Source organism: Girardinichthys multiradiatus, chromosome 22 (genome assembly GCF_021462225.1).
Source record: "Girardinichthys multiradiatus isolate DD_20200921_A chromosome 22, DD_fGirMul_XY1, whole genome shotgun sequence".
NCBI classification, from domain to species: Eukaryota; Metazoa; Chordata; class Actinopteri; order Cyprinodontiformes; family Goodeidae; genus Girardinichthys; species Girardinichthys multiradiatus.
This window is the reverse complement of record NC_061814.1, coordinates 33,774,960-33,799,749: the sequence shown is the minus strand read 5'-3', so window position 1 is coordinate 33,799,749 and position 24,790 is coordinate 33,774,960. Positions and strand designations below refer to the sequence as shown.

The 24,790-nt window shown below is 40.6% G+C and overlaps 2 protein-coding genes across 8 annotated transcripts in view; one reads left to right on the top strand and one right to left on the bottom strand.

The window, feature by feature from the left end:
* The window catches only part of LOC124859167 (striatin-like), a 36,416-nt gene extending 24,739 nt beyond the window's left edge, over nt 1–11,677 (top strand). The window contains exons 8-17 of one of the 4 annotated variants that reach the window (XM_047351763.1): nt 936–1,046; nt 3,256–3,399; nt 3,483–3,619; nt 3,990–4,165; nt 6,180–6,227; nt 6,342–6,463; nt 6,556–6,723; nt 7,690–7,830; nt 8,729–8,917; nt 10,116–11,677. In XM_047351763.1, coding sequence (XP_047207719.1) covers nt 936–1,046; nt 3,256–3,399; nt 3,483–3,619; nt 3,990–4,165; nt 6,180–6,227; nt 6,342–6,463; nt 6,556–6,723; nt 7,690–7,830; nt 8,729–8,917; nt 10,116–10,285 — 1,406 coding nt within the window. In that variant the 3' untranslated portion in view covers nt 10,286–11,677. Of the gene's footprint in view, nt 1–935; nt 1,047–3,255; nt 3,400–3,482; nt 3,620–3,989; nt 4,166–6,176; nt 6,228–6,341; nt 6,464–6,555; nt 6,724–7,689; nt 7,831–8,728; nt 8,918–10,115 lie in introns of all 4 variants that reach the window. The other 3 variants (XM_047351762.1, XM_047351765.1, XM_047351764.1) reach the window with 3 other exon arrangements.
* Nucleotides 11,678–14,268: 2,591 nt separating this feature from the next.
* The window catches only part of vit (vitrin), a 56,125-nt gene continuing 45,603 nt past the window's right edge, over nt 14,269–24,790 (bottom strand). For all 4 annotated transcript variants that reach the window (XM_047352253.1, XM_047352255.1, XM_047352256.1 and 1 more), the window contains 3 exons: nt 18,762–18,988; nt 18,171–18,684; nt 14,269–16,593 (listed from right to left, as the gene is read on the bottom strand). In XM_047352253.1, the coding sequence (XP_047208209.1) occupies nt 16,415–16,593; nt 18,171–18,684; nt 18,762–18,988 (920 nt within the window). In that variant the 3' untranslated portion in view covers nt 14,269–16,414. The remainder of the gene's footprint in view (nt 16,594–18,170; nt 18,685–18,761; nt 18,989–24,790) is intronic.

Genomic DNA, 24,790 nt, shown 5'->3' with positions numbered 1-24,790 from the left:
TGCAAAATCCTAAGTAGGGAGAAAAACTAACACAACACATCACCCCAATGGTGAAATACGGAGGTGGCAGCAGCATGCTGGTTCAATGCATTTTCCTCAGATAGGGAAACTGGTGAGAGCTAATGGGAAGATGGATGGATGGATGGAGATAAATACAGGGCAATCCTCGAAGAAATCTTGTTAAAGGCTGCAAAGAACCTGAGACTGGCCAGAGGTTCACCTTCCAGCCGGACAACGATCCTAACCATCAAACCAGAGATACAGTGGAATGCGTTAGATCAAAACACATTCGTGTGTTAGAGTGGCCTAGTCAAAGTCCAGACATACATACAATTGAGTTTCTGTGGCAGAATTTAAAACAGAGACTCTTCATCTGTGATTGTATAAAATATTCCCTCATAGGCGCTGAATACTCATACACCGCCTTATTAAAACACCATATGTAATATTTCTTCCACTTTGGTTACACACTATTTTGTTTTGGTCTATCACTGAAAATCCTAATAAAGTACATGGAAGTTTCTGGTTGTAACAAAATGCAAACAAAACAAGGGGTATGAATACTTTAGCAAGGAACTGTGTGAATACTTTGGTGGAGAGTTAATGAATTAAAATGATTTGAGAATTGGATGGGAAAAAACCTTTTGATGCTTAAGAATCAGACCGTTTTTAATGTAATAAATTCCTCACACGACATTATTTCTCTGACAGTCACACAGATGTGAAGAGATTCAGGAGAAGCCTATGAGTCCAGTTGTTTAACATCAATATGGACGAGAAAGCTTGTTTTAAAAAGCTTTGGTGCATCTCTTAAAAAAGTAAAACTATGAGCTCGAGAGAGGCGGGCATCTACAGCTTATCTGCAGGTCATCCTCTCCTCGACCCACGCAGCTGTTCAACAGCCTCTCGGTCTGGTTTTTGTTCCCCCTGTGTAGAGAAGGACGAGCAGGGTCCCGTTTCCGAGGCCTGGGACATGGACCCGGGCCTGATAACCAAACTCAAGGAGCAGTACAAAAAGGAGCGCAAGGGGAAAAAGGGGGTGAAGAGTAAGTGCTGCCAGACATCGCTGCCTCCTTCAGTCTCTTTTCTCTGCAGAGCTTGACTTTCCTGAGCTCGATCAAAACGCCTCAGATCAAAAAACGAGCATCTTCTTTTTTCCATTTCCTCCTCTAACCGCACCTTCTTTTGTCTCTCTGTCCTCTTTATCTTCCAGTTAGTGCTTGCATATGCAGTCTCCCCTCCCAAAATACTAGATTGCTTGATGCATGTCTGTCTGTTGCATTTGTTTTTTTCCCTTCATTTTATGTTGACACCATCATCTCGTCCTTGATGAATATTACAGTCTAACAGGACACTTTGTAGCAATAAGGCAGTTTGTCTCTCATCTGGGCTCCCAGCCATCTCTGCAGACATCTGTTTCTGTCTCTTTGTAGTCACAATAACATAAGGATCACCATCAGTGTCCTCGTCCATCTGCCATGTTCATGCTACAGTAGCAAATAATGTAACTGCTGATATAGATTAACAGCTAATGCAAGCTTTCTTCAGTGATTCAGAGAAGTGACTCAGCTGAATAATAAGATAGCTTTTGGATTAAGTGCCCACTTCAGCCTCGTGTACCAAATGAGAGCTTCTATAATTTACTTTTATTTGAACCTTCCCATCTTCATTGATTGATCGTGAGATCAACAACATCTCCGCTTTTCCCCACAACTCCAACGTCTCATTTTGCGCTTAGATTTCTCCTCTGATCTAACAGAAATCATGTTTTTTTCTTTAATCTTTTGGTGCTGTATCACTTCGGTGTTCATTTGGAGAGACTTTCTAGCAGAAAGTTGAGTTAAAGTATCAAAATCTAAGCCTTCCTTTGACCAAACCGAGATGCATTCTTAGTGCTTGTTAGAAGGTGTAAAGTTTAAACTGAGTCATCAAACCCTGATTTCCCACTAACGGGCAAGATCAGTAAACTTTCTGAAGTCTCTATCGGCAGTCTGGTAACTTTTCAGAGCCAAGCTATATTCCAGAAAAAGCATAGTTCTGGGCAGAAGCTTGCATAAATCATCATTGAGTATGAACGATTGCATATTTTTAGGCTTTTAATAAAATATTTAAGCATTTTGGGTGCACTAGTTTGAATTTAATTTGAATGTGATGTTTTCTGTACTTAATACAGGGTCAAACCTACACATACAGGCTCAAATATAGACATAAACCTCCACTGATATTAGGTTAAATCTCCCTTAGTTAGTTCAATAAAAACCACACTTTCTGTTGCCATTAAGCATAATTGTCCCAGAACATTTGGTCGCTCTTCTTCACAAATTTGGTAGAATTAATTTAAATCTGTTGTTTTCCTGAAAAAAAACTCTGCTTTTAAACATAGGCCATAAATGTGGGGACTTTCCAGAAGCTTAATGTTGACCTTGCTGTGTAGCCTCCATAATCTAATGTTGATGGAAGTTTGGGATCACTGTCATGGTTCAGTTTCAAGCATCTGGCTGTTAATTTAGGGTGACATTTAATACTGTGGATGTAGTCCTCTTTGATGATTTTGGACACTCTTTGCAGCGCACTACTACCAGTGCCTGCACAACCAACCCTAAGCATTATGCTGCCACCTTCGTGCTTCCCAGTTGATAAAGTGTTCTTCGGTCTGAAAGCCTCACTTTGACTCCTCCAAGCATTCTTCTTGTCTATGTGGCTAGATAGCTCAAAGTCTACTCAAACTTTACTTCAGATGGCATTTGACTCGTTCATGTTGGCAGCTTTAAATTTCACTTGAGGTTGAGGGTTGAGATTTTAGAGCAGGGGCGTTTTACTGGGTTGGGACCTTAGTCCATATTAAGTAAATCTGGCTTCACCGTAGACAGCGGCCCGGCTAAAAATAAAAAGCCCAAAATTCATATGACCTTCATGATGGTTGTATCATGCATCTGAACCTCTGACTGGAACTGTGTTAAACTGGTTCTGACCTTATTTTTAATGGCTCTCTCCACACAGTTCACCCTTAAAGATAAATGTGCCTCAACACATTTTCTGCCTTTTCAGGACTCTGCTGCTGGCCTCCCATCTTCTTCTGTTTTTTACTGATTTTTGTGTTTTCTTCCTTTTTCAGTGCTGCTATCCTTCTATACATATTTTCTGCTTGAGCACATTACCACTGCTTTCTGATTAAAACTAGTTTTTCCTTCTTTCATTTCTCCAACCCCTCAAACTTTATCAGTTGTGTGAATTTCTAACTTGACTCGTCACCAGGGCCCAACAGGTCTAAGCTGCAAGACATGCTGGCTAACCTGAGAGACGCAGAGGACCTGTCTCATATGCAGCCTCCGTCGACCCCGCAGTCCCGACCCAACGTGGCCCGCATCAGTGAACATGAGGGAAACAGAACAGATGAAGGTGCTTCAGCAAATACAAAACAGATTTCCCTCCCTTTTCCAGTTATTTTATGTTAGACTAATGGCTTTTGTTTCTTCCTGCAGCTGAGGCGCTCACATTCCCACCCACACCAGGGAAGTCGTTCATTATGGGCACGGATGAGGGCATGGAGAGCGTGCTGGGCCTGGGGGAGCTGGCAGGGCTCACTGTGGCCAACGAGGCTGACAGCATGGCCTATGATGTGAGAATTACATGACACACCCGAAGACAAAACTACCAGAGGAGATTTAAGTTTTAAAGATAAGCAGATTCTTACAGGACACCAATGTGTTGTTCAGTGATGTTTATCAGAAGAAACATTTGAAAACACAATAAAGAGAATATACATTTAGGACTCTAACCAACATCATTTTGGACTAAACATACTGTACAACTCCAGATAAGCGTGAAACACCTGTGAAATAAAGTATATTATATGTTATTATGTTGGTAACATGCATAGGGTTAGATTCATTTTAATTTTTTAATATTGCCATGATATTTTTATATTTTATTTTAATTATCTTTATTTATTTTATTCATTTTTGTTGTTTATTTGGTATCTTCCTCAGATTGGCAACAATAAGGATGCCATGAGAAAAACATGGAACCCTAAATTCACCCTACGAAGTCATTTTGACGGGATTCGTGCTCTGACCTTCCACCCTGTGGAGCCTGTCCTGATCACTGCTTCTGAGGACCACACGCTCAAGATGTGGAACCTCCAAAAAACTGCTCCTGCCAAAAAGTAAGAAAGCTTTAACTCTGTATTCACTCACCGTCAGATGGCTGGTTTTACCAAAAATGAGCAAACATATTATGTAGCTCAAGCCTTTTTTGGTTCCTTTGTCACTGCTTTTGCAGGAGGACCTAACACAGCATCCTGTAGCCACAACTAGGACTGGCATGATACAAAACTCATCACAGAAAACAAGCTGTTAAATAATTTTAGCTCCATAAAATGTGGCATTGATGAATATTAAAATGTAATAATTTGTCCCAGTATTAATGTGCAGATTTGTTTTATTTGTCCTTTAATTTTCACTCATTAATCTAATAATTAAGTTTTTTATGTTTCTTGTCATTTGAAGATGTTAATAACGGGAAATCCCAATTGTTGTCGTTTTTAGTTTAACAATGGCCATCAGTAAGCTCTAGATGGACAAACTTTATCAGTTTATTATTTTACTTAGTGCCCCTACACGTGGCCCGTTCTGGGGTGGCCGGGCTCTGGCACTCGGTGGTTTGGTCTGGCCTCCCCGGCGCCGTTCCGGACCCTTTGTGGGTGCCTGGAGACGACATTGTTGTAAATAAGCGCTATATAAATAAATAAACTGAAACTATCTCTGTAGCTTTGCTGCTATAGGCTTAGGCTGCTGGAGGACATAATGACCACTTTCACCCTCTTCGCTACATTCTCACACTACTCTCCAATTTTGCATTATTTGCTGTTATTTCAGCTTCTAACTTTATGTTCTTTCTCTTTTCTCTTCCTAGAAGCTACACCTGGCCTGACTCTGTGTCTACCTGTGACACCTTTCTGGAGAGGGGCATCGTAAAAGCTTCTGCCGGCAACAACTTAATGCTCACCCTCTACCAATGATCCACATGGCCCTGTCTTTTAGTGTTTAACCCTTTCTCTCTCCTAGATATAGCTACTGACTGAGCTTTTACTGTAACTAATTATATGTGCTCTCTTTCAGACTCTAACCTTGAAAACTAGCTCAAAGTTTATCTGTTCTTTCTTTCTAGGTGAAATGACTAAAGGAGCTACATCCATTAACATTTACTTTTCCTTCCCATAGAAAGTACTTCTGGATCAGTGCTTCTTTGCCCTCTTTGTGTCTCTGCTCTGTTCTCTCTAACCTCCAGTCGGTCGTAGCAGATGGCTGCTCCCACTGAGCCTGGTTCTGCTGGAGGTTTCTTCCTGTTTAAAAGGGAGTTTTTCCTCTCCACTGTCGCTACATGCATGCTCAGTATGAGGGATTGCTGCAACACCAGTGACTGTCCACTGTCTCTACATGCTCATGGATGCAATCTGCTGGGTTTCCTTAGATAGAAAAACGTTTTATTCAATTTGAATAACTAACTGAATCTGACAGTGCTGTTCAATAGTTAATTGGAATGTATGAACCTGACTTTTGTGAAGTGCCTTGAGACAACATGTGTTGTGAATTGGCGCTATATAAATAAACTGAATTGAATTGAAATAGGAATATTAATTGATCCGAGCCTGGGAATTTCAAAAATGAACAGCAACATCAATTTTCTTACTTTATGCAAAATTGTTTAAGTCATTAAGATGATGATGTTTCTTTTTGCCTTAAAAAAAACTATGTTCTCCTTGTGGAAACCAGTGAAAAGCGAAATTGTGAAGGGAATTCAACACCAAAAGATGGAAAGAAATAATAAAAATAGAAATTGCATTTTGAAAATGAGTCAAATGCACAAGGAATTGCCGACAAATATTTATGTAGATTCTATTTAGTTTAAAAGTACTTAAAATTCCCCCCCTACACATGGCCACATTTGATCCACCTGCATAACCACAGGCAAAGTTAATCCCTCTCCAACAAAACACAATAAAACAAACAAAAAAAATGTCCAGGTACTGGAATTTGAATTCATTGTTTTTGTTATTTATGTTGCATTTGTTGGATAGTAATAATGTTATCAAGCTTTTTATATGTTTCTGTATTTTTTTCTGGGTGGTGGTTTTTGTGTTAAAATAATTAACATATTAATAAACATTTTGTCAGCAGGAGTACATCTTTAGACGTGGAGCCCATCTACACTTTCAGGGCCCACAGGTAAAATACCGCACCTTTTATTAAAGCTATTTTTCTTTTCTTTTCTTTTGTTTTTTACCATTGAAACAGATTATTAAATGCTTGATATTGTTTTTATTATTTTCCCAAAAACAGGGGAGCTGTACTGAGTGTGGTGATGAGCAGTACAGGGGAGCAGGGTTTCAGCGGGGGGGTCGACGGTACTATCCAGTGCTGGAACACGCCCAACCCAAACATCGATCCCTACGACTCCTACGGTAACCTCAGCGCTGCTTCTGATTGCATCAGGAGGATTTTTAGCAGCAAAGCATGAAAAGTGACTGTGGGCATGCTGTGTTCTGTGCGACAGACCCCTCAGTGCTGCGTGGAGAGCTGAGCGGACACACTGACTCGGTATGGGGTTTGGTGTACAGCAGCGTACACCAGCGCCTCCTCTCCTGCTCTGCAGACGGGACGGTCAGACTGTGGGACGCCAACAACACGTCCCCTTCACTCGCAGTATTCAACGAAAACAAAAGTAACAAACTGATTCACATACCGTATTTTCCGCACTATAAGGCGCACTTAAAAACCATTAATTTTCTCAAAAAATGACAGTGCGCCTTGTAATCCGGAGCGCCTTATATATGGATCAATTGGTTAATTGGTTGATCCATACTGGTTGTACACGGCGCTCTGTCAAAATGTTTCAGTACGACTGGTAAACTACAAAGCCGCACCGCTTGCAGCATTACGGCTACCGTAGTCAGGGGTGTTGCCGAAGTAATAGCGGTAAACACCTGTACTGTGCTTACTCCTAGTCCAACACCACTTGTGTGTGTATAACGACCCCAAAATGGCACCTTTCAAGAGACACGCTTACGATGCTGAGTTGAAACTCAAGGCTGTCAGCTACGCAGTCGAACATGGGAATAGAGCAGCAGCGAGAGAATTCAACAGTTAACGCTACTATATTGTGAATGTATTAACGTTTGATTTAGTGCATCAAACTGTTTCTTTTACGTGTTTACTGAATCAGGGAAAAGTTCCCTTTCACGTTTTAACTAACGTTTGATTTCAACTTCAACTTCATAGACTCCAATGCATTCCTAACGTGCGGTTGGCTTTATTCAATAGATTTCTATGTAGAGGAGACCTTACCATGAGTGAATGGAGTTATCAGAACGCTGGTTTGTAGTGTATTAATAAAGTTTGACTGACTGACTTATCTCACTGTTTTGTTGACATTCTCTTTAGCACAGCTCCATCTAGTGGATGCATAACGCAACCCCAGTCAAACGTTTGACTGCAGTAGCTTCTATTCTATGCGCCTTATAATCCGGTGCGCCCTATATATGAAAACAGTTCTAAAATAGGCCATTCATTGAAGGTGCGCCTTATAGTGCGGAAAATACGGTACATTAGTTTGACCCTTTTTCTTGTTTTTATTTAAGAATTGAGAATTCAAACTGAAATTTGGGGGTTTTGTTTGTCGCTCTGCTAGAGTTGGGAGTTCCCTCCTCCGTGGACCTGGTGTGCAGTGAACCAGCTCATCTGGTCACATCCTTCACAAACGGCCAGATCGGTCTCTTCAACATGGAGACCCGCCAGCTGGTCCTCAGTATGGAGTCCAACTTGGAGCCAGGTAAGTTTAGGGCTGATGCTCACTAGACACTGACCCAAACTGGATTGAAAATGTACTGCAGATATTTCATTGTAGAGTTAGAACATTGATTTGATGTTTAAATTGATGAATGGGTAATTATATATGTGTGCAGACATTTTACTCTTCATCTCCCTGTGATTTGTGTCTAACAACAATAAGTTACATTTTTGTTAAAAAAGACAGATTAGTAAATTGAATCATTATTTAAAGGTTAATATTTCCTCCTGCAGATTCATTTTAACATGTTAAAAATAATACATTAAACACTTATGTTTATATTACGGACCGCCGTTTTGTTCTTTTTATTTTAAATGATTGACGATTGCAGCAGAAATATGAAAGAAGGTGCTCTGATCAGACGAAAACAAAAATGTTTGTGCAAAATATTAAAACTAACACTGCACATTGTGCTAAACACCATCACAGTGCTGAAGCCCGGAAGTGGCAGCAACATCCTGTGGGGATGCTTGTCTTGAGGAAGCTGGTCAGAGGCTATGCCAGCTGATGGCAACCTTGGATGAAAATCTATTAGAGACTGCAGGAGACTTAAGACTGGGGCAGAGAATGTCCCAGTCAAAGTCTAGACCTAAACCTAATTGAGAATCTTTGGGAAGACTTTTTGTTTTTTGAAAAACATTTAAACTCAAGTATTCTTTTCCTTCCAGATCATAGTTTTGCACTACTTTTTGTTCTAACACATAAAATCCCAGATATAAAAATTTATAGGGGTGTCAATACCTTTGCAGGACACTGTCCTTGTGTTGTAACTTGAACATTTATTCTGTTGTGACTAATTCTGTCTCAGGTTGTCACATCCTTGTTGTGTGCAGTTAAATATTCAACAGTGCTGTTTATTTTTATATTTTCTGTAAACCAGGCACTCCTTGTCAGATCAACAAGGTCCTCAGCCACCCGACTCTTCCAATCACCATCACAGCGCAGGAGGACAGACACATCAAATTCTTTGACAATAACAGCGGGAAGCTGATTCACTCCATGGTGGCCCACCTGGATGCTGTCACCAGCTTAGCTGTGGATCCAAATGGACTTTATCTCATGTCAGGCAGTGAGTATCTAATGTCCTCTTTTGCTTTCTTATTCTGTGGGCCGACTGGTCGACTCAATCCCAGTCTAACAACAACTGACAATGATTTATATACCACACCCAACCCTAAAGATGTGCAAAAAAGCCTTAAAATATTATTTTGCCTTAAATTGTGTTGCAGCAGGATAATAATGTGGCAAACAAGTTACACTCATCACCATGCGCAGGATGCAGGAGGTGGTAACAGAGGTCTAAAAAAATCAAAAATCTACAGTTCACTGTTAGGGAGCTGCAGCAAAGACTGGCATCTTGCAGTCATTCGGTCTCCATCACAGCTGTTAAACGCTATCTACAAGCCAACCTACTGGGAAAAGTCACATCCCTCCTACTGTAACAAATCTAAGATGACTGAGCTTTTCTGCAACAAACATTCCAGTTTAGTTTAATGTGAAACATAGGATAAACATGTAGAAGAGCACTTCATGCCCACTATTAAACAAGGTGAAGGATGTATAATACTGTGGGCTTGTATCCCATGTTTGCATGGCATCATGAACTGTTACCCGGACACCTCCTTGGCCAGTTAGTTAAAATGGGCCGTCAGCAGAACAATGATCCAAAACATATGGCCAAATTACCACAGCGGTGGTTCACCAGGTGCAAAATTCACCTTCTCCCATGGTCATTTCAGTCCCCAGGCCTAAATCCTATAGAACACCTGTGGGGGGAGCTGAAGAGAGGACGTAGGACTATGGATGATCTAGAGAGACCGGGCAAAACCTGCTTGCTTTTATGTAGACAAAATGGGAATGTTCAAAGTATTAACAGCTGGGCCACTAATACTTGCCCTGCCTGATTTAATGTAAAAATATAATTGAATATACTTGAATTAAATGTTTGATTATGCTGATTATGATTAAATTAGATTAGATTATGCGGCTTCAATAAAAGAGGAATTTATTTTAAGGCTTTTTGCACACCAGGAGAAAGGTGCTGTGTTACTAAATCTGGCAAAATATATTTTTTTTCTCAACCTGAAAACAACATAACAAATTATTAATTCAGAGACATATAACCTAAATAGAAGAAGAATTAAAGCCTTAAACCTTTTTCAGATCTACTCATAAATATTTTTAAACATTTCTCGTGCAAAAGATTAAATTTCTTCAGAGTCAAATAACACAGTCACACAATGTCTCGCCTGTGGTTCTGTCCTCAGGTCACGACTGCTCCATCCGTCTGTGGAACCTGGAGAATAAAACCTGCATCCAAGAATTCACGGCTCACAGAAAGAAGTTTGAGGAATCGATCCATGATGTGGCGTTTCATCCGTCTAAATGCTACATCGCCAGCGCCGGAGCGGATGCTCTAGCCAAGGTGTTCGTATGACACGGAGCAACACGTCCCTCCCCCCCTCCCCCCCACAGCCTCGCTCTCTGACTCAGTCTCCCATGATCAGGGACCAATAGAGACACAGCAGGGGAAGGACCGTCGGGCAGGGGTCCAGTCCCACCTCAAACTACCTACTGGTCTCCTGTCGGACTCCCAGACTATGTAGCCAATAGCCTCAAATAGGTTGTAAGGAGGAGAAACTCTGGTCCCAACCCTCTTCCCTCCCACCATCCAGGCAGGCCTGGGTGTGACTGGCCACAGCGCCCTCTGCAGACAGACTCAAAGTTCACCTCCACAGAAAGCAGTGAGGCTCAGGACAAGTGGCAGTGAGGAGTGGAGATATGAGGTCCCATCAAACCCCCTCTTCCTTCTCCCCTGTGACTTAATGCTCATCCCACATCTTCCTAGCATCAACCAAGTTTTGCTCCTGGTCACGTTTCATGTTGCGTTTCAGAACCGCTGGGTGCCGAAGATTCGACCAGAGCTGACACAGAAGCCTTCCAGTTCCTCTCCTCCACTTCCCAGACTGACTCTGCTTGCTTGACCTGCCTTTATTTTTCCTTTTTAAAAACCTATATTGACGAATGTGCCTTTGCTTTAAAAAGGTCTTTAAAATGTTCTTTTAACAAGCTTGGGGTTTTTGTTTTGAGGGGAGGGACAGGGGAAACGGGGGAAGCTGGTGGTCGCAATGTTGTCGGTTTTAACATTGGATGTAAAATTATAATAAACAAAATATATATTCAGTCTTAAAATTTACAGTGCAGCGTGAGTTTGAGTTTTTGTTTTTGATAAGTGTGTTTGGGATGTCAGTTCTGTGTGTTTTGAGGCAAAGCTAGTAGAGCGATACAAACCATTAAACACCTGTTTAATGGTTTAATTGCCTGTTAGTTTCAAGCAACTGTATACTTCAGAAGATTACAAGCATATGTGTCCAAAGTAAACCATCTTGGTTATTTAATTAAAATTAAACAGCCTTGATTCTAGATGTCAGTTTTTAGGCGTATCTAACACATTTTGGCCAGTTTGCTCTTGTTTGAATTGAATGCTGTGTACTGTATATAGTTTGTTTTTTTTTTCTGCCCCACCCCTCAGCTGTGTGGACATGCTTGACTACAATGTGATTTATCATGTTGAGATATTTGCATTAGTCCAGTGTTTAGCAGGAGATAAGTGCAGTACTTTAGGACTATTTCACACAATGATTTAACCAAGAGAAATGTCCTGCAGTTCCAGTTTACTGTAAATCCATGAGCTTTGAAAGAAAACCAAGATTAAAAAAGGCAGATGGGATGTTGTAGGAGGAGAGTACAGCTTTACATGAGCCATTTTCTCAGTCACTGGTTTGTAAATGAGAGTATGTTCGAAATAAAACCTGCTGTAAAATGTTAATTGGGCTCAGATGTTGGTCTTTTTTAATGCTGTTTTTGACTCCCCAGATCCAGGGAAATTACCCTGAAGCATAAGCTTTAAAAAAAAATAGATGTATTTAATTGAGATGCTCTGATCAGTAGTTTACATTCACCCATAATAGTTTAATTAAATGTTAATTATTTTTTTGAAACTCTGCAGAGTGGAACGATTATTTAACATACTAGAACCTTATAACAAAAAATGGGTGCAGAGGTTTGATATTATTGATTCTGTCTAATCCAAACAGGGTTAAAATATCTGAGTTTCTGCAAAGGTTAAAAAGTCAAATTCTGTAATTCAATTTAATGCCTTTTAAAAATGTAAATATTTTTCTTATTAGATCTTAAATGGGTACTTTGCATTTTTTGACGTGAGGCTGTGTGAAGTCATTACCTGTAACAGTTCCCTTACCTGTATTAGACCGATGTTCTCTCATTTCAAGCTTGTTGAAACTGTAAAATGCACCTTCCCATAGGTGACAAGCTAGAAAGCTAAGCGCACGTACCGCATATCACTCTGCCTTATCAGCTGGTTGTTAGGGTAATTTTCTGACTATCACGTCTGGAAAGGACACTAACATACATTTATCGACGCTACTTGCAAAACTAACCCAAAATTTAACAGCTGATTCTATTTTTGTAGAAGCTATTCTACCGCTGGGTTCTATATCTATCTATCTAGATAGATATAGATATATCAGTCAGTCAGTCATTTTCTTCCACTTATTCCATAGTGGGTCATGGGGGAGCTGGTGCCTATCTCCAGCAGTCTATGGGTGAGAGGCGGGGTTCACCCTGGACAAGTTGCCAGTCCATCACAGGGTAACACACAAACAACCATGTGCACACTCATTCATATACCCAAGGGCAATTTAGAGAGACCAATTAACCTAACTGGCATGTCTTTGGACTGTGGGAGGAAGCTGGAGTACCTGGTGAGAACCCACGCATGCACAGGGAGAACATGCAGAAAGACCCCTGGTTGGGAATTGAACCCAGGACCTTCTTGCTGCAAGGCAACAGTGCTACCAACTGCACCACCGTGCAGCCCTATATAGATATATCTATCTATAGATATCAATATATAGATATCTATAGATAGATATCTATAGATATCTATAGATATATAGATATATATCTCAATTAAATATTCTCATTGAAAACTTCATTGTTAACACAATGATTGAGAAGAAAATAACACAAAGTTATCAATGGAAATCAAAAGTATTACACCATGGAGATTTGGATTTATACTCTATATGAAAGTGGAAAATAACATGACAGGTGGATTTAACGTCAGTGAATATTCCTTAAGACAAGTGTAAATGAGGCTCAGTGTGTGTGGCCTCCACGTGCCTAAATAACCTCCCAACAACTCCGGGGCATGCTCCTGATGAGACGGCGGATGTTCTCCAGAGGGATCTCTTCCTAGACCTGGATTAGAGCATCAGTTAGCTCCTGCACAGTCTGTGGTGCAATGTGGCGTTGGTGGATGGAGCAAGACATGATGTACCAGATGTGCTCAATTGGATTCAGGTCTGGGGAACAGGGAGGCCAGTATATAACATCTATGCCCTCATCATGCAGGAACTGCTGACACACTTTAGCCACATTAGGCCTAGCACAGGGTGCTAGCAAACGGCAGTTGTCCTGCACGGTGTTGGGCTGTAAGCACAGACCCTATATGCGGACGTCCAGCCCTCGTACCACCCTCATGGAGTCTGTTTTTGACAGTTTTAGTAGAAACATGCACATAAGTGGCCTGCTGAAGCTCCTTGTTGTAAGGCCCTGGCAGTGGACCTCCTGTTCCTCCTTGCACAAAGGACAAGGTAGCGCTCCCGCTGCTGGGTTGTAGCCCTCCTACGGCCCCCTCCATGTCTCCTGGTACCTATTCCATGCTCTGGACATTGTGCTGAGAGACGCAGCAAATCTTCTTGCCACTGCTCACATTGATGTTTCCTCTTTGATTAGCTTCACTGCTTGAGCAACTTCAGCAGGTTGTAAAAGATGCCTCATGATGCCTCTATGCATGACAGCACTGACAAAATGAAAAAGGGTCTAGAAGTTCAACCAGAAAGGACAAGAATGGAAAAATGATCTGCAGAATCACTCTTTTATAGGGGTTGTCTTTTCCACCTGTTGTATGTTCCATTAGCACAGCAGCAGGTGAAATTGATTCACAATAAGTGTCACTGCCTAACTGGTTACATTGATTCTACAAAGGTGTGACTGATTTGGAGTTGCATTGTTTTGTTTAGGTTTTCCCTTGATTTTTTTGAGCAGTGTGTATATACATAACCAAACATACGTGGCCGTGTAGGCATATTTATGAGCCTGTATGTATAGTTCCATAATACATTTAGGGCTCTGCACCAATCCTTGTTTTTAAAAATTATTCCATCCAGCAGAAAGAAAAGTTTTAATGTAATTTTACATATATGCATTCATGAGTGCATGTAAATCTATGACTGAAACTGTAAGATGTTTTATAATATTTGTAAACAAATGACTAAAAACTGATGAAAACAAACAAAAGGCCTTCAAATCAGGTTAAAAGAATCAAGAAAAATATTAAGTTCTCTTTGTTTTATTAAAAATCGCCAAAAAAAGGATCAATTATTTGAACATGATAAGCAAAGCGTTTTAATAAGCGTATGTACAAATAGGAAAACAAAGGCAAAACAATTCATAAATACTATTAAAACATTGAAATGCTTGATGTGTTAGAAGACACTCGCTATTACAATACAGGAAGGGATGAAATAAATTGCTTTAATTCCTGAAAAAGCATAAAACAGACTTACTTTTCACACATCCATGCTGGTGATTTGCTTTTTACACCCACATAAGAATCAGATAAATAGCACCATAGTCTCTGACTTGAGTACAAAACAGATCTTTGTTTGGAAGATCAAAATGCACCAGCTGTAAGAGAGGGTATCCTCTTTCCAGGTAATTATATAAAAGCACCATTTTAACAAGTTTATGAAGTATAAGAAGCCATTAGAGGAAGTGTTAGGCATGCTTTAATCATTTGTCTGCAAAGTTTATGTTGGAATCTCTTTTTAGTGACACACAAAAGGGGTTGCCTTCTAGAGGTTTTTAATTGTAATACATCCTTTTAGTTTTCTATTTTATATCAGTTTTTAATTTAAAAATGATAAACTTTTAAATGAATGTATGTTTTACACCCAAATGTTGTGCAAAAACTCATGAAAAAGGAAATAAATTGAACTCTAGAGGGAAATCCCACCAATTGGCAGCCCTAATTTTCACTTTTAATGAAAAAGTTGACTTATTTGTATTATTTGTTTAACAGAACAAGATTAAAGTGTTTTTTGTGACACCGACAAATGGTGCAACACTGTCAATCTCTATGCCAATTGTTTTCATGAGCATTTTTCTGTGTTTTGAAGTGTTGATACATTTTAAGATTCAACTCCGAATCTACTATCAGATACAGTTACAGTAAAAAGTTTACATCAACTTACCATTGGCATAAATGCCGTATAATTTTGGGCCTTTAAAGATGTGCTTGAATCATCTTTTTTCATGGTGGATTGATTACACCTCAACAAACATCAAGGAACTTTAAAAAACAAGAATTAGATGCACAGGGTTAAAATGATCAATATTTAATATATCCTGTTAGAAACCCTAGCTTTATCAGAGTTTCAACCATCTTACCCAAAATGTCAACTGCAGATGAAAGGAAATCTGTTAGGATGTTCTGAAAGCCCAAGCATGAACTGAATTTGAAACCACTAGAAAACCAGTGTGATCAAGAAATAAACTCCTGCTCTATAATCAGTACCTTCAAGCTCGAATTAAGTTTACATCTGTCCACACGGACAAGCCAAACTCCATTCTGGACGAAAACAAAAGTAAATAAGAGACAAAGTGTGCAATTTTGCCACAATGATGAGACATATTTTTGGAGGAGTCAAAATGAGGCTTTAAACCAAAAAGCACCAAATTGACTGTCAAACATGGCGATGCCAGGGGTACTGGTATATAAAGTGGGCTGAGTAGGAAAAATTCAGAAACTTTAACTTCACCTCAGGTCAACAGCTAGATGGTTTAAACCTGGACACAATTAGGTGTTCCAACAGGACAAAGATCCCAAACACACATTAAATGGGTTTGGGATTGGATAAAACAGGCCAACGTTTTCTGGAATGGGACCAACCTCACCCTAATCTTGATGTAAATTAACTTAACCAATTCTGCTAAAAAGAGCAGTCAAATATTCAGGCACAGCTTTTCAGCTGAAGCTTATTGGTGGCTGTAAAAATCATGAGGGTGTGGTTAAACTCAAATATTATTGGAGATATATATATTTGAGCCTTTATCGTTTTGAACATCTTTTACAATGGAAAAAATCCAAAATGAATTAAAAAACATGCATTTAATTCTTATTTTTGAAATTCCCTGAAGTTACTTGCTGTAAAATCTTTCTACTCTGAATCTCTGGCTCATATAACTTATTGAAAGACCCAAATTGATGTGACATTCATGCTTATGGTGTGTATGTAAACCTTTCACCAGAAGTGTAAATTCTAACCCCTCCCTCTACATCTGTGTGGCCCTGCGGCCCACCCAGCAACAACACCTGTGGGGTCGCAGAGTGGGAACGTTTACGGTCAACGTTCTGTTAAAGACGACCCTGATCCAACATGCTCCTCTCGACACCTCACCCTCTTTCACACATACGACCTCAGTTTCTGGGCTGCGAGTTGAACTCCTGGCAGATGTTGTGGATGATCTTGGGGACGAATTTGTAGAGGTTGTCAAATTCATCTACAAAGAAGGAGTGCTCTTTGTCGGGGTCTGTGGCGATGTACTCCAGCTCATCCTGGGCTGCCCATGCGATGCCGATGGAGTAGGCGATCACACCTGGATCATGGGAGGAGAAGCCTGGTTACAATCAAAAGAACTTGATGTGTATCTCTTTGGGCTAATGTGAGATTTTACTCCGCCCTTTAAAAGAAGGGGTGACGGACCAGGTCCTTGTTTATGCTGTAAAAAATGTCTTGTATGTGCCAGTTCCATGTTTGTTTTGAAACGTAATCTGTTTTAGTTTGAATAATCCTTTATTTGTCTCTCAGTAGCAACATTTATTTGTATAAACGGCAAATTGACAGGCAAAGATAATGAAACAACTGCACGACTGAATCAAAGGTACACACCTATACCAAGACCCAGTTTACACAACAATCCATTGAAAATGGGAATTTTTTCAACGTTTTAATTTCAATCTCTGTTTACACAGTAACATGAAGTTGGTGTAATGCCAGGGCTTCCCCATAAGGATTCTATTTTTCCCGCCTACACAATGACGGAGACCAGGACGTTTTAAAACTATTCTACTCTGGAAGCCTTTCTCAAATTGTGCCATTTTCACAGAAAACGTGCGCCGTTGTCGTTTAAACGAACAGTAGAAACGCAACTAAACTTTTCCATTTTTAATAGAAAACATGTTTGTGTAAATCGGGCCTTTGTTATGTTGTCTACTGTTTTGCCAAACTTGGAAGTGACATTTTTAAATTATATACTTTCTAAATGAGGGATGAATCTTATTGGTTTAGCCCTAATTAAGGAAGTTAAAATATTATAGGTTTGTAATTAATAATTTTTTGCTATTAACTAGAAAGAATTCTGTGCCATAGAAAAATGTTGCTGCTGTATCGGAAATGGTATCGAGCATGTTTCTTAGCATTGGTTTTGTAGCGACAACCCTAGTAGAGACTAAAATGTTTTTGCCCATTATTCTTTATGAAATAACTTTAACTTGGAGTGGATGTAGAGTCTGTAAACAGCAACAGATTCTCAATTAGATTGAGGTTTGGACTTTGACAGGGCCATTTTAACACATGAATATACTTTGAACCAAAGCCAGCATTTAGCTCCATCCATCTTCTCTCTGTTCTGCTGAAGAAAAGCATGATGCTGCTATCACCATATTTTGCTTAGATGGGATGGTGGACTCAATGTGATATAATTTCCCTTTGGGATTAATAAAGTATTTTTGAATTTTTTGTTTTTTACCCCCAGAAAATAATTTTTTAATCCCGTCTGACCAGAGCACCATCCTACCCCTACATGTGCACTTCTTTGTGTTGGTTCATTTCTGTTGCAAGTTTGGATAAAATATTTTTCATCTGTTCTAACAAAATCACTGTGACAGAGTTATTTTTGAGAGATGTGCACATGTTCCAAAAATATTCTCAATAAATCTCCGCCAATCATATTACAGGGAAAATTGAACCACTTTAAAAAGAGGAACGTGTCTGAAAACAAAGTTATTCTTTATATTATAACTTTATGGGCAACACTGTAAATTGAAAATTGTGGTTTTAATGTGACAAATGCTGAAACGTTAAATAGGTTAGAAATACATTTGCAAGACACTGTAAAGGCAGATTTCATGTACATCTCTTCTATTTCAAACTTTGTTTTTGATGAGCTCTCACCTTGGCGATGGACAGCCAGCGCAGGCGCCCTGACGTCATCATAAGAGCGTCCGTCTGTAATAACGATCATGATCTTGCGTTTGTTCGGTTTGGATTTGCTAAAGAGCTGCTCTGCCGCGAAGGTGATGGCGGCCCCGGTGCTGGTCCCTCCGCTCCAGTAGTTGATTCTCTTGATGGCGTTCAACAGCTCAGCCTTATTGTTGTACTGTCCAAAGGCAAATTCTAGCCTCTGCTCGTAGGTGTACTGCACAGCTCCCACCCGGGTGTCCGTGTCCGAGATTTCAAACTCCCGAGTGACGTTGGCCACGAACTGGAGCACCGTGCGGAAGTTGCCAGTCCCCACACTACTGGAGCCGTCGATCACAAAGGCGATGTCGTTGGCGTTGAGGCAGGTCTTGCTGCACACCAGACGATCTGTGTCACATACACGCTTCACCAGCGGCTGCACAGCCTTTCTCAGAGTGAACCAGCTGTTCACAGGAAGGGAGAAGAAGCCGTTTGTCCGGCACACGGCCTGTGGAATGAAATGGCAAACAGTGTTTTAGACTGTTTTAATGGAAGCACTGACAAATCTGAGCAACCAAACACCACCTTGTCAACAAAGTTGGCCTCAACTAGGTTTTGTTTCTCATTCTCATCGGGGCCCTCGATGGTGACGAAGAATATATTAATTCCAGATTCTCGGGCAAGTCGAGAAGCTTCCTCCACCTTGTCTGTGGGCCAGCCATCCACAAGCACCACGGCTACGTTAGGAGCGCCTCCACGGTTTCCATTTGCATCACTGAAGTACTGCTTGTTGATGTAGGAGAGGGCCTTTCCTGTTTGAACACCAGACGACAACAGGGAGACAATTACCTGATGCTGATAAAAGACCCTTGACCTTTTTACATTTTGTCACGTCACAACCACTAACTTCACTGTGTTTTATTGGGATTTTATGAGATAGATCAGCACAAATGTGTGCAGAATTGTGAATAGCAAGAGGTCCACTACATCCATCATCCAAACGTTGGGGTCCAAACATTTTAAATCAAGTGAGAAAAATATTTTCTTAACAGTTAATTTATACTAGAGTTTTTGTTTTTTAACTACTGATCAATTATTTATATGCCCATGAAATTATCTGCTGAGCAGAAAAGTGCAATCCAAGTACCCATATTAAATGCACTTTGAAATGGTTCGGTCGAGCAGGGTCAGTACATCTGGGTTTAACAGTTCTGATCTCCTTGCTGTGCTTGTGACAGGCATGGCAATTTGCTTAACCTTTTCCTTCAGTTGTTGTCCTTCTTTTCCATCTAAAAGTGTTTCTGCCAAAGCTTCCGTGCACTTTGATCATTTCTCAGTCTGTGAAAGGCTTTTTGTCTTTTCCTAAAATCCACTGTACTCACAGTGAACGCTCGTATACTCGGTGTTGTGCCGTAAACAGGAGAGTTGAGGTGCACATTTAATTCTGCCATGATTTGGGCAGCCGTGGTTTTATGTTTTTTGGATACAATCCGGGTTAGCACCCGAACATCCCTTTCAGACAGCTTCCTCTTGCGTCCACAGTTAATCTTGTTGGATGTGGTTTGTCCTTCTTGGTGGTATGCTGACATTACCCTGGATACCGTGGCTCTTGATACATCACAAAGACTTGTTGTCTTGGTCACAGATGCGCCAGCAAGACGTGCACCAACAATTTGTCCTCTTTTGAACTCTGGTATTTCACCCATAATGTTGTGTGCATTTCAATATTTTGAGCAAAACTGTGCTCTTACCCTGCTAATTGAACCTTCACACTCTGCTCTTACTGGTGCAATGTGCAATCAATGAAGACTGGCTACCAGGCTGGTCCAATTTAGACATGAAACCTCCCACACTAAAATGACAGGTGTTTCAGTTTCATTGTCCAACCCCTGTATATACAGAGCTAACCAGAGCTAGCCTGTATGAAGTTGCACGAGAAGCGCAGAATGAAGGTAACACAATTATCAGTCATTAAGTTAATTTTCGAAATTATATTTTTAATGTTGTCAGTGTGTATTATGAAGCCTACATGTATAAATTTGTATGTAAAAAAAAAGTACAGGTTTAAAATATAGGTGAAGAAAGGTAATCTATCGTACTTATGTTTCAAACGTGATCGTAGCGACACCGAAGCAGTGAGGTTGACGAGTGAAAAAAATAAAATAAAAAGACTAGTTATGCTAGTTTCAAAGTTATTTATACTTAAAAAATTAACACATTGGAGAGACATTGACCATAAACCTCTTAATGTAATGTGTTGAGGTATATTACTAGCATGTCACCATAGCAAAAATACACCCATGTGTAGAAAGTTTTGTATCATATCGTAGCTTAGCTACATGAATTTGGCTGATATGTTGCGTTTTGCGGATGAATTAATATTTAACTACACATAGTTTTGTAAATTTAGAGATGTGTGTAGTATTGATATCGAAATTGGGGTTTTGTGTGGACTTGCAAATGGAAAGTCGCCATTTTGTAATCACGGTCTTTGACTATGGGACCACAAGAAAGAAGTGTTAGATGGCAGTGGAGAACATGACAGAATTTAAACAGACTGTCATGTAAGGTTGATATTAAACTAAATATTTAAAAATAATTTTCTATAAAACTCCTTTCTTTTATTGTTTTGTGTTGCTTGATTTGTTCCAAAAAAGTTGCATGAAAAAAGTTTGAGTTGGGGCGTGTTCATAAGCCCATTGCTTGACTTGTGTCAAACAATGTAAGAGAAGGTGTTAAATTTGTTTTCTCTTAACTTCTCTTAAGCAATATATGTCAAAAGCTGTGTCCTGGACTGTGGACACAGTTTACCACTGAGGATATTGAGGTATGTGTGCTGATTTGCCACAGTTTTTGTTTTTAATACTGAAATGTGGTTTGTATTGCTGTAAAATATACTACTTTTATCTCCACTTGACTCTAGGATGTTCCCAGACAAGGACTGTCCCATAACTGTGGCATTTTCACATTGATGGTAAGTGCTGTTTCAAGCAATGCTTTTACATGACTATTTCAGTTTCATAATATGATAGTAGTTTTGTTATTATACGTCTCTCTAGTATGCTTTGTACATCACTCTTGGTGGGCAGTTCGACTTCTCAGAGGTACGTAATTATATGTCATTTAAAACTTATTGGTTCCCAAGCTTATATTGTGTTTCTGTCCATAAACCGGCTGACATGCCAACCATTAGGCTATGGTGGTCTGTTCTCCTGCTTGAGAACTTTCCTGCAAGGTAAATGTACAGCTCATATGTTGACATGAATGACTAAAAAATGTCCAGACAATTTAGAAAATGTGTGTTATTGAAATGTATGGAATGAATGTAATGGAAATTAAATCAAAATTACATTGCTGTACTTCAGTTAAAGGATGTAAACTCTGTTCATCAAATGTTTTTTTTTTCTTAAAAAATTTAGCTGTGATAGAGTTCAGATGGTCCTAAATTTCTTTTGTCTGTTCAAGGTCCACGATTGAGAGACAGTGTTCCAAGAAAAGACTGTAGGCAGCTCAACACCAAAGCGGGCAGACAGGTAGTGTTATGCTTCCTTCTAAAGGATGGATTTTGTATTTCGTGCAAATCAATAATTCTCCACCTATGCTTGAGCATTTATCATTTGTTTCCCTTGTAGAAAACAACAGTGAAGAGGTTAGCATTTTGCAGGTACATATCTACAACAGTCTAAGTGGTACTCACACAAGAATAAAATTGTACTCGTACTCGTCGTCTTCCACTTATCCGGGACCGGGTCGCGGGGGCAGCAGACTCAACAGAGACGCCCAGACGTCCCTCTCCCCAGACACCTCCTCCAGTTCCTCCAGGGGGAGCCCAAGGCGTTCCCAGGCCAGCTGAGAGACATAGTCCCTCCAGCGTGTCCTGGGCCGTCCCCTGGGCCTCCTCCCGGTGGGACGTGCCTGGAACACCTCCCGAGGAAGGCGTCCAGGAGGCATCCGGTATAGATGCCCGAGCCACCTCAACTGGCTCCTCTCGATGTGGAGGAGCAGCGGCTCTACTCCGAGCCCCTCCCGGATGGCCGAGCTCCTCACCCTATCTCTAAGGGAGTGCCCGGCCACCCTACGGAGGAAGCTCATTTCAGCCACTTGTATCCGAGATCTCGTTCTTTCGGTCATGACCCAAAGTTCATGGCCATAGGTGAGGGTAGGAACGTAGACCGACCGGTAAATCGAGGGTTCACTTTTCGGCTCAGCTCTCTCTTCACCGCAACGGACCGGCACAGCGCCCCCATTACTGTGGCAGCCGCACCGATCCGTCTGTCGATCTCCCGCTCCATTCTTCCCTCACTCGTGAACAAGACCCCGAGATACTTAAACTACTCCACGTGAGTCAGGAACTCCCCTCCAACCTGAAGAGGACAAGCCACCCTTTTTTGGTCGAGTACCATGGCCTCGGACTTGGAGGAGCTGATCCTCATCCCAGCCGCTTCACACTCGGCTGCGAACCGCCACAGCGCATGCTGTAGGTCTTGGCTAGAGGGGGCCAGCAGGACCACATCATCTGCAAAAAGAAGAAACGAAATCCACTGGTCCCCAAACCCGACCCCCTCCGGCCCTTGGCTGCGTCTAGAAATCCTGTCCATAAAAGTTATGAACAGGACCGGTGACAAAGGGCAGCCCTGCCGGAGTCCAACATGCACTGGGAACAGGTCCGACTTAGTGCCGGCAATGCGGACCAAACTCCTGCTCCGCTCGTACAGGGACCGGATGGCCCCTAATAAAGGGCCCCCGATTCCATACTCCTAGAGCACCCCCCACAGGGCATCACGAGGGACACAGTCGAATGCCTTCTCCAGGTCCACAAAACACATGTGAACCAGTTGGGCAAACTCCCATGAACCCTCGAGCACCCTGTAGAGGGTATAGAGCTGGTCCAGTGTTCCACGGCCGGGACGAAAACTACACTGCCCCTCCTGAAGCCGGGGTTCAACTATCGGTCGGACTCTCCTCTCCAATACCCTGGCGTAGGCCTTACCAGGGAGGCTGAGGAGTGTGATCCCCCTGTAGTTGGAACACACCCTCTGACGAGTACGAGTACTTCTTGTTGTGCTGGAGGAAGGAGATGCAGCGATGGGAAAATTATCACTGACATGCAAGCGGTTTCTGGACGTTGTGTCTCAGACATCATTCCGCAACAAGGCACATTTCCTGTGGTTGGAAAGTACGTAATCAGAAAGTTCAGCATTATTTTTCACATGTTGCTCCTGTACTAACATGTAATGTATGGATTATAGCATGTCTTGTGTTATTCTGGCATCACACAGTAGTTTGAACTAACATTAAAGACACAGTACTTCCATGCAGACAGAAAAGACAACCTTTTTTGGATTTTTTTTCCATATTAGTAACCTAACAAATATCATCTTCGTTGTCCTATAATGTTAGGTTTGTCTTCACCAAGACTTGTGTTTTCATTGAATTTTAATAACTTCAGAGGTTTTGCAGACATAAAACAATAAATGTGTTATTGGCCTTAGCTACACAACATTAAAAAGTGAAACTGTTTTACATGGATCCACAAATTACTTCATTTATAGTTAAATGTTTAGTTACATTTTAAACATCAGGCGTTAATTGAAATTTTCTGTCACCAAGGACTTTTGCACTGCATGTTGAATACATTGGGAAAGGGAAAGGCCTTGTCCTTATGCAAGTGCTACTTTGTAAAATGTTGTGTTTGGTGATTTTAATCATTTCTTTTTACAATTGAAGGTGTCGTTGACTGGAAGAAATTCTCAAAAGAATTTCAGGCTGAGTACCGGAAGCCGTACCTCATATCAACCTGCTTAAGTTGTGGAACCACATTTAAAGATTGTGGTGCAGGTTACTGGGGCAATGGGAAAAAAGGACCGCTGAAAGGCTTTTATTCTGAACCCAGTACTCCGGGGTACTGCAGCCACTTCTGTGCCTTGGATGCAGGGTTAGTTTCCCAGATTCCTACTGTAATTTCCTCCATCACATGAAGTAACACCCTAATGATAATATGTTGTTGTGTTTTTTTTCTTATTATTAATAGATGCTATGAAGAGTTTTAAGATGTCTTCAAAAGTTAAATACTTCAGAAGTACACCACCACTAAGTGATGCCTGCACATGTTTTTTTTATGTAAAATAAATTACATCTTTAACCTCATGTTGTCTCTTATTGCTGCCTTTGTTGTGGGCTGTCAGTGAGTCGAAATGTGATGATTTCTAGACTTTGTGTATAATATACTACAGTTTTTCAGTGTAGAGCAAATGGCTTTATCACTACGTTTATTTTTGGCACATTAAGAGGTGGTTCTGCATGGTCATTGCTGTTAGAAGATATTTCTGAAAGATAATCTGCCTTTACCCTGAGATAAAGCTAAGTACATTATGAAGTAAGTGCATGCGTGTGAAAAACGTTTTATTAATGAACAAAACAGATTCACAATAGTTTATGCAGTTGTCAAAATTTACAAGAGGTTCATAGGAATGCATTTTTCTGCAGTAAATAGTTTTATGTTAATGAAAGAATAATAGGACTGACAGCAAAAAAACATTGTGAGCAACCAATGAAAACAAAACCGCATGATTTACAGCATTTAAAGAAAATGCAGATTGTTTATAAATATATAT